The sequence below is a fragment of the Ceratotherium simum genome, chromosome 12 (genome assembly GCF_057802395.1).
Source record: "Ceratotherium simum simum isolate JZ-2026a chromosome 12, ASM5780239v1, whole genome shotgun sequence".
NCBI lineage: Eukaryota > Metazoa > Chordata > Mammalia > Perissodactyla > Rhinocerotidae > Ceratotherium > Ceratotherium simum.
In genome coordinates this window covers 7,947,040-7,957,119 of record NC_141911.1, presented here as the reverse complement: position 1 = coordinate 7,957,119, position 10,080 = coordinate 7,947,040, and the positions used below count along the sequence as shown (strand labels likewise).

General features: G+C 51.6%; 1 protein-coding gene across 4 annotated transcripts in view; it reads right to left on the bottom strand.

The window, feature by feature from the left end:
• Positions 1-7,585: 7,585 nt before the first annotated feature.
• The window catches only part of SCARA3 (scavenger receptor class A member 3), a 44,305-nt gene continuing 41,810 nt past the window's right edge, over positions 7,586-10,080 (bottom strand). For all 4 annotated transcript variants that reach the window (XM_014789921.2, XM_014789922.2, XM_087437361.1 and 1 more), the window contains one exon: positions 7,586-9,425. In XM_014789921.2, coding sequence (XP_014645407.1) covers positions 8,974-9,425 — 452 coding nt within the window. In that variant the 3' untranslated portion in view covers positions 7,586-8,973. The remainder of the gene's footprint in view (positions 9,426-10,080) is intronic.

The following is a 10,080-nucleotide window of genomic DNA, read 5'->3' as shown; positions in this document are numbered from 1 at the left end:
TCCTTTTCTCTGGGCAGCTCCCTCCTGCCCAGCACCCTGTCTGGCGCCCAATTCCAGCTGCCTTGTTAGCCCCAAACTCTATTCTTTCTACCCAGTGAGACCACTGCTGTCTGTTTGGGCCCCACTTCTCTGTGAGGTGGTTTGGAAAGTGTTCCTGGGCAGCAAGCTGAAGTGAATCTGCAGCTCGCCTCTCCTGTCCCGAGTGCACTGTGTGGCAGCTCGTTACAGCTCAACAACTCTTTCTTGAATGAGTGAACAAACTCAGTGGGATGCCCACACCGCCTATTAAGTTTTTATATGTTTCTATGTCTGGAAGAAGGGAGCTCTGTGAAGCCGAAATAGGGACAATGATGGATGATGGGGAGCAAGCAAGTTCCAAATTGTAAACTTGGGAGTCAGGCTTGGCTGGGGCATTTAGAGCTTCTGGGCATTCAGAAGAAGAAGGAACCATCAGATTACAAATCTGAGTAAGATCATCATGTGGAGATTCCTTCTCTCTTTCCATATGGGAGAGTTCTGCTTTATCACAAGGGAGAATGTCAGAAGCAACAGAGTTGGCTTAAGGCAATGGTGTTCAAATATTTTGATCACACCCCCCCCATTAGTAAAAAAAATTTTGATCATTTTTTTGATCTCCTAATATATGTAAATTTATTTATTTATAAATTATTTTTTATATTTCTATTGTTGGCTAATGTCTCAAGGCATAATTGCACTTAGGGTAATGTTTATTGTCAAGGATAATAAATATAAATTCATTTTCAAGTTGTATTCATGGTCATTCCAAACTTTTTGGCTGACCTCATGTCAGATCTGATTATGTGAAAACAAAGTGCGGCCTTGAATGGATGAAACACAAGAAGACATTTTAATATTTAATAGTTTGTTCCTCACCCTGGAGGGTTTAGTTGGGCACCCATTTTGGAGACCTTGGGTTTGGGGAAAAGGCCACAGGGAGGTTAGCCTGGCTGAGAGTCTGCATCTGGCTTCCTTCTCGAAGCCTGCAGCTTTCGCAGTAGGAAGCATGCTCCTGTCTTTGTCTCCTGCACTGCTCTCGCTAGTCCCCAGTCATGATTAGCGACAAGGCAGCCAGCATGGGGAAAGCCTGGCAGCCCTGAGATTTGGGGCCTTGTTACAGCTTTGTCACTAGTTTGTTCTGGGACCTTGAGCAAGTACATTTCTGTGGATCTCAGCTTTCTCAGGTGCAGAACACAGGCCCCATTGAATTCCCTATCCCACCATTCTGTAAGAAGTAGCTCAGTATAGCTGGCCTCCATAAATCTTGGGTTCAAATTCATGTAACGTCTATGTGGCCTTGAGTGAATTAGTTTACTTTTCTGAACCTTGTTTTCTGACCTAAAATGAAACTACATTTAGTTTGTGAGGATTAGATAAGATACTATACATAAACAACAAAAAAAAATTATTTTCAAGCCAGGCCTGATGGCCTAAGTGGTTCAAGTTCAGCATGCTTTGCTTCAGCAGCCCGGGTTTGGTTCCTGGGCACAGAACCACACCACCTGTCTGTTAGTAGCCATGCTGTGGTGGCAGCTCACATAGAAGAGCTAGAAGGACTTACAACTAGAATATACAACTACGTCCTGGAGCTTTGAGAGGGAAAAAAAAAGAGAGAGAGAGCAAGATTGGCAACAGATGTCAGCTCAGGGTGAACCTTTCCCAGCAAAAAAAAAAAAAGTCAACTTTATTTATTATTTTTATCTCTTACATCTGTGGTTCTCAACGTTTATATGGCGCATCAGAATTCCCCAGGGAATTCTCTCCTCACTCTTCCTGTCTCATCCCATCTCTGCAATTCTGAAGCAATGGGTCTGGGCTGGAGGCCTGCAGTCTGCATTTTTATGGGCTCCTGCGTGGCTGTCCCTGCTGAGAGCACTGTATCCACCTTTGCACATCTCATACCACATCACACACAGAGCCTTGCACTTTGAAGTGTTCACAAGAAAACAAAAGGACTGGACAGGTGAAGGTAAGGAAGACAGTGACCTGTGCTTCTGCAGGTCAGGCAATCCCCGGGGAGGCTGCCTGTCATGCTGGCCGCCTGTGTGTCCAGACAGTGACTTGCCAGCCCAGCCCTGCCCAGCCCTGCTGGAAAGTACAGCGTGGTCAGACCATGTTTGTCAGCTCCCCACTCTCCTCTCCCATGGCTCTGTTTTGACAAGTGTGTCCAGGGCTGGCGGCGCAGACGTTGCCAGCTCAGCCCTGGCCTGGGAAGAGAAACTGGAGGACGGCCTGGAGGTTCTGCCCAGCCCCCCTGTCCTGCCCCAGCTGGAGGGGCAGTGAGGCTGCCGGGAGGAATGGTGAACAGGCCTGGGGTTTTTAGAGGTGCTCAAGGATGTGCCCCAGGCCTACACCCTCCAGGATCCCCCTTGCTCTCCTTAGAAGGAGGCCCAGGAGCTTCCTCAAGGCTTTGCAAATCTGCTGGTGATTAAACCACCCAACAGTGAGGGCCATCATTCTAATCCAGTGGCTGAAATCCTGCCGGCTATCACCTCTCAGCCTGGGTTCAGACTTTACTGCCTTGGCCCTGGCAAGTTCCAGGAAAGCAAGCAAGCAGGGCAGGAGGAAGAGCACTTGGTTAGAACTGCAGGACAGAGGCATCTGGCACATTCTGGATGACTCCCAGATGAAGTCAAGTCTGGGTCACTTCCTTTGTCTCCTGATGAGAAAACTGAAGGTCAGAGCCTGACAGTGCTGGGCCTAGGGTCCCACAAGGAAAGAAAGGCCCAACAGGGCAGCAGCACGACCTGCCCTGGTTCCATGTCCACGGAGGAACTCCATCATGGAGCCCATCAGTCACCCTACTCTGATGTGGGTTGGATCTATTTCACAAAGTTTATGCACAGACCAACATATTGATTCATAGTGTTTGCTACAGGCTTTATAGTTCCCACTGCCCGCCCCACCAGCCCCATGGTCAGCTCTTAGGATTTTCATCAGTACCCAAAATGGTCCAGACACTCTGAAAGGATGCTTTAGTATAGGGGCTATTTGATGACACGAGACAGGGACATCAGGGGACACTTTCTGGGGAATGAGCAGCAAGAGCGGCCCAGTGGTGCTAACCAACAGCAAAGCCTCCTGAGAACTGGAGTGGCGGCACAACCAGAGGCAGGAGGAATTGCTTTGCCCAGGAACTGAGAGACCTGAGTTCTAGTCCCAGATGGGCAACAAACCCCTACCCTTTCTAAGCCTTTGGTTTCTCACTCAAAAAGTAAAGTTGAGCCTGATGACTCTCCAGCTTGTTCCTGGCTCTAATAGTGCAGGGAATATGGGGGTGGGAGTGTGCAGGGGCTTGAATTCTGGCCAGTCATCTGCAGAGGACAATGGCGAGTGCTACTGCGATTCAAGAAGCTCTGGACCTGTATGAGGACCATCATGATAATGCTGGTGTTTATAGAATGGTAGCCATTGCCAGGTACTAGGGACTGAACTGTGTCCCCACAAAATCCGTATGTTGAAGCCCTAACCTCCAGTGTGACTTGTGTCTGGAGATAGGGTCTTAGGAGGTAATTAAAGTTAAATGAGGTCATAAGGACGGGGCTCTAATCTGATAGGACTGTGGCCTCATAAGAAGAGAGCTCTCCCTCTCTCCCTCCCCCACACCTTTCTCTCTCCCAACAATGTGAGGACACAGCAAGAAGGCACCATCTACAAGCCAGGAGGAGGGTCCTCACGAGAACCCGACCATACTGGCACTCTGATCTCGGACTTCTAGCCTCCAGAACTCTGAGAAAATAAACTTCTGTTGTTTGAGCCACCCTGCCTCTGGTATTTTGTTATGGTAGCCTGAGTTGACTGATACTGGGGAAGTGGCCAAGAGCATCATCTCACTTAATCTCCTCAGCAACCTCATGGGTTAGATACAGTTACCATCCCCATTTTACAGGGGGGAAACAGAAGCACAGAGAGGTTAACTTGCCCAAGGCTGAGTTTCAATAGAGACACATCTAAAAACTCATTATCTAGGTGACTTTGGGAAATTAATCCCTCCAAACCTCAGTTTCCTCATCCATAAAGTGAGAATAAGAATAGTACATATAGATATAATATAGAGATATAATATATGTATATAGATATATTGATATAGACATATAGATAGAATAGCTACATTATAAATTGTAGTGGGGATAAATAAGTGAATATATGGAAAGTGCTTAGGATGGTATTCTGTTGCACAATAACACCTCCATTGGTGTTTGGTATTATTATTATTGTTGATGTTATTCTCCTATTCCTATATTGCCAACCACGGATTTCATGGCCAGCTTTGCTCCTGGTCACTCTTGCTCTTGTGCCTCCAATTTTACCACATGACCCCTCTCCCTCCGCCTCTTCCTCTGTCCCACAGGGGTAGACCCCAGGCCCAAGGGGTTAGCAATCAGATTGCTCTCCTAGGAACTGGCCATTAGAAATGGAAGGACTGAGTCCTTTGGTGGTGAGCAGTAGCTCTCTTATGCTGGGCCTTGTGCAAATAGAAGATGCTGGTCAAGAGAAAGGAGACAAAGGACCAGAGAAGAGAGATCAGTGGCCACTGAGAGACAGAGAGATGGGAGATGCGTCAGTGGTCTAGTAACCTGTGGCCCAGCTGTTCTTCAGTCTCTGTACTCTGATCTAAACTGCTATGTTCTTTTTTTTTTTTTTTTTTTGGTGAGGGAGATTAGCCCTGAGCTAACATCTATGGCCAATCCTCCCCTTTTTGTTGAGGAAGATTAGCCCTGAGCTAACATCTCCGCCCATCTTCCTCTATTTTGTATATGGGATGCCTGCCACAGCATGGCTTGATGAGTGGTGTGTAGGTCCGCATCTGGGATCCGAACCTGCGAACCCCGGGCCACCAGAGCAGAGTGTGTGAACTTAACCACTACACCACCGGGCCGGCCCTAACCTGCTGTGTTCTTATCATGAGTGTCCCTCCCTTATTTCCTTGCTAGAGCTTGAGAGGACCCCTGTGGCCAGAGAAACTGGGGGCCTGGACCTTAGGGTGGGGGATGACTGCATGAGGGGGCTCAAGGTCTGTGCTCCACCCTGTGTCTGTGAATCAGGCTGATCCCCCCAAACCACACAGCCAGGGATGTGTTGGTGACAAGTGTCCAGGACCCATGAGTTTTTCTTCTCTCTTTGCTTTTATGTTCTTGAATCGCCTCAGGTTTTTTTTTATAATACTTATCTTTCTACAATTATCTTTTTTAAATTAATTAATTTATTTATTTTTATTTTTTGGTGAGGAAGATTGGCCCTGAGCTAACATCTGTGCCCATCTTCCTCCATTTTGTATGTGGGACACTGCCACTGCATGGCTTGACGAGCAGTACGTAGGTCCGCACCTGGGATCCGAACCTGCAAACCCCAGGCCGTCAAAGTGGAGTGCACGAACTTAACCACTACGCCACCGGGCCAGCCCCTCACCTCAGTTTTTGAGCCTTGTGGCCTTGTCTCTCATTCTGGTCCCCAACTCATCCCTTGGAATTGATCCCAGAACTAACTTCTCTGGATTTTGACTCCATGACATTGGCTTGCCCTCATGCTCAGGCTTTACCTGCTCCACTTGCCAGGCCCAGTTCTCTAGGAGCCCCCACTCCTGCTTGCCCACACCAATGGTGCCCCTGCCCAGCATGCCCTCCACCCCATGCTGGAGAATTAGTTTGAGTTTCCCGGAGGTTTTCTTGGGGACCCAGACTGTGAAATGACACCACTGGAATGTCCTCACTGCCTCCTTCAAGGCCCATCGTCTCTATGCCACCACCTGGGTGATACCTTCCCTGCTAGACTTGCCCCGAGGGACCTTTTCCTTTCCAGCCCTTGGCCTGCCCATGTACTGCTCGAGGTGGAGAGCTGTCTTTTACTATGTGCCCTCTCCCCTGCTAGAGGTGAGCCCCTGCAGGGCAAGGCCTCCTTCACCCTTGTAGGCTCACAGTACCTAACTTAGTGCCCAACACATCTCAGGTGTTGGTGGGGAGGAGGGACCCCAGGATACCATGGGCGGTTGAGGGCCTCGTGCCGTGGCCCCATTTGGCCCTATCCCCATTCTTCCACCTCTCTGCTCACTTGCTCTACTAAGCACCCTGTGAGGGTTAATTTCATGTGCCAACTTGACTAGGTCACGGGGTGCCTAGATATTGGTTAAAAATTATTTCTATCTGTGTCTGTGAGGATGTTTCTGGAAGATTAGCATTTGAGTCAGTGGGCAGAGTAAAGAAGATCACCCTCACTGAAGCAGATGGACATCGTCCAATCTGTTGAAGGCCTGAATAGAAGGAAAATGTGGAGGAAGGGAGGATTCATTCTGCCTGACTGCTGAGCTGGGACATGGGTCTTCTCCTGCCCTCGGGCCTCACACTGTTGGCTCTCCTGGTTCTCAGGCCTTTGGACACAGACTGGAACTACACCAATGGCCCTCCCAAGTCTACAGCCTGCAGATGGCAGATGATGGGACTTCTTAGCACCTCTTTCTCTCTCTCCATATGTATATATATATTCTATATTATTATTCTCTATATAGAATATATATATATGTATTCTATTGATTCTGTTTCTCTAGAGAACCCTAATACCCACCCTTTCCCACCCCCCAAAAAATACAAAAGCAAAACAGGGTACAGGACTTACACTAGGCCATGTTTTACTAGTGAATGAGGTTACTATGCTGCCATAAACTGAATGTTTGTGTCCCCCCAAAATTTGCATGTTGAAAACCTAACCCCCAATGTGACAGTATTGGGAGGTGGGGCCTTTGGGAGGTGATTAGTCATGAGAGTGGAGCCCTCATGAATGGAATTAGTGCCTTATAAAAAAGGCCCAGAAACATCCCTCACCCCTTCCACCCTGTAAGGACACAGCGAGAAGTCATCTATGGACCAGGAAGCGGGTTCTCCCCAGACGCTGATTCAGGCACTGTGATCTTGACCTTCCAGCCTCCAGAACTGTGAGGAATGAATGTCTGTTGTTTATAAGTCCCCCTAGTCTATGGCATCTGTTATAGCAGCCTGAACCGACTAAGAGATACGCCTTAAAAGCTGTTCCCCAAGGGCAGAGCTCCCTCACTCACTCCTGCTTCCTGGAGCAGGCCCAGCTGATTCAGTCCCCAGCTGGGGACCCAGCTGCCCTCTGTTTCCTGTGGACCCTGGAGAGCCAGGCTCTTTGGTGCAGATCTATCCTGGTCTCTTCCTCCTTTTCTGTTTTATCTCCTTGCCTTAGAGACAAAAGAGGTATCAACCAGGTGTGCAGGCCTGTCTTCTTTTCCAGTCTCATTTTAGCCAAAAAGGTATGGGGCCCTGCTGCAAGACGAACACAGCTTACCTTGTTGCCCACTGGGTCCCTGCCCCCATGGGTAGTCCCCTCACACGCTCTTGGGCCCTGGCCCAACAGGACCACGGTGAACCCTTGGCAGAGCTCAGCATTTCTGGAGTGAGGGGCCAGGGGTTTAGACCCAGACTCCACAGTGGGCCTGAATATCTAGGAGATCCCTCGTCCACTGATTCCTCTTCAAAGGCCAGGTGAGGCGGAACCTCTGAAGGCATCATGCCCCCAGCTGGGCGGAAAGGACAAGAAAACACCAGCCTCCTAGAAACAGCTCTTTACTGAGTCAGTAATACTATGTCACATGATATCATATGTAGACAGGAGAATTACATGGCAGTGGGGGCAGGAGTGCAAACCAGTTGCACATCTATTACAAGGTGGCATTAATGCTTTTGGAAAGGGGCGGGGGGAAGGGCTGGTCTCTCAGTCAGACTGGGGAGGAGACAGCGCCATGCCCTCTACCCCGGGGGTGGGCAGAATCTGTTTGAACACAAAGGCAGGGCAGCTTTACAGCGAGGTTAGCCTATGGGTGGCCTTCACCCTGCCGGAGGAGCTTCCCAGGGCTCCTTTCTGCCAGTGTGTGCAGGAAGTTGGAGGTGGGCGAGGGTGACTTCAAAGTGAGCCTCCTGTGGATTTGGGCACTTCCCTCCTCCTCTGGTCTTGCTGCCCGTGCAGAGAGGCCTCAGGCCATTCTGGGTCACAGTGGGGTGAGGTCAGTGGGCAGCTGTGGTCAGGAGGAGAGCCGGGTGCGGGAGGGGAGAGCCGCCCTGCTATCAGGGCTTGGCCCTCCTTCAGCCACCACAGAGGGGCCCACCTCAGGGAGCAAAGGAGGCAGCTTCGCACACAGCGCCTTCACGCTCTCCTCTGCCTCCCCTCCTCCAGCTTTCTGGGGGCCGGGCCCTACTTTGGCAGAATGTTCCAGGGCCTGAATAGTCTCCCCATGCAGAGGAGACTCCTGCTTGGATTCCTTCCGGGATGCTCCTGAGAGGTGAAGGCAAGTATGAAGCGAGGCATTTTCTAGAGATGTGAAAAAAATGCTGAACTCGCCGGGGACGCTGTGCGCAGGGCCTGAGAATGATGGCCCTGTGGAGTTCCTCTGTCCTGCGTGAGGCAGGGGCAGCTCCTGGGACTCTGTTCCCATGGCTGAGGGGAGGGTCTTGAGGTTGCCAAATCCACCTTGTCCCTAGAGTTCAAACATCATCCCCTGCAAAGGTGTTCCTGGGTCTTTTCAACCACTGGGAGCCTTAGGGACCTGCTGGCTAGGATGGGTGTAATAACGCCAGAGAGACTGGAGTGGGTCACCAATTCAGAGACTGATTCAAGACCTTCCTCCCGAGGTAGCCACTGTCCTGGCAGGCTCAGTCATGGGAGAGGGGGTCTTCTCCTGCCCTCTCCTCCTGCCCAGCCAGGAAACCCAGTCAGCCCCCCTGGCCAGCAGGGAAATGTGTGTGCGTGTGTGTGTCTGCGTGAGGGGCTGCTTTCTCTGGTACAGTCACTACTGGGGAGCCCGGAAGTGCAGGGCAGGGCTGGGGGAACCCCCTTCGAGATCAAAGGACCACAACTGTCTGTAGGTGCAGCTTTCTGGGGGGCTTGCTCTGCCCTGAGCCCCCTTCCTGGCATTCTGTGTGGCAGTATCTGGGACTGGGGCCCCCCTCAGTAGCGGTTCTGGCTTCCTGGTGGGCCTGGGGGCCCCGGGAGGCCAGGGGGACCCTGGATCCCTGGTTCACCCTTAGGCCCCATGGGCCCCTGCTGGCCTGGTGACCCTGTCTTCCCGGCAATCCCTGGTTTTCCCTGAGGCCCCTCTGGCCCTGGAGACCCTGGGGGCCCCTCTGGCCCGGGGGGTCCCACATCCCCTTTGGGGCCTGGCTGTCCTCTTGGGCCTCCAGTTCCAAAGCTTCCCTTCGAGCCTTTGAGGCCTGGGAAACCTCGCAGGCCAACCGGCCCTCTTTCTCCCACAGGTCCAGCGTCCCCGGGCTGCCCCTGAGGACCCTGGGGTCCCGGGGGGCCCAAGCTGCCGGGGTCTCCTTTTGGTCCTCTGCCGCCAACAGGCCCTTTCAGGCCCACATCTCCCTTGAGTCCTCTTGGTCCTGGAGGGCCGGGGGCACCTAGGGTCAGAGAGAAGAGGGGAAAGGTCAGTCCACGCAGGCAGGTGTCACGAGGCTTCCCATGAAGTAGGTGTGGTGCAGTGTGCACAGTGACACCTCGAGGGTTAGACACACGCAAAGCCCAGTCTGCTGACTGCCGGCTTCGGGAGTTCAGGCCGGTTACCTGACTCCTCTGCGTCTGCTTTACCATCTGTGAAGTGAGATGAGAATGCTCACCTGCAGGCTGTTGATCGGATTCCGAGTTGACACGTGTACGGCGGGCACATTCTGCCTTTAGGGCTTGTCTTTAGTTCCACATGCTCACTTCAGTTGGGGACCGAGAGAGCTGGATAGCTCTGGGAAAAGGCCAAGGCTGTCCAGGATTGTCTGTCCCACTCCAGAGGCTGGCCTGGCCTTCTACACCTCCCGTGGTCTTTGACTGCTGTACTCACTCCCTGCCCCAACCCCCCATCTCAAGCCCAGGCTTTGTCCATGACTGCTCAGGGGTCTGGGACCAGAGGTGGAGTCAGGTGACATGGAGGAGAAAATGGGGCATAAGAAGTAGACGCCTCCCAGGGTGAGTGAGGGGCACAGTAACAGCCCAGAGAAAGGGCACCTCCTGCAGGAAGCCCACTCTGAACACTCTAGCCTCTTCTCCAAGCTCTTGGGGCTACCA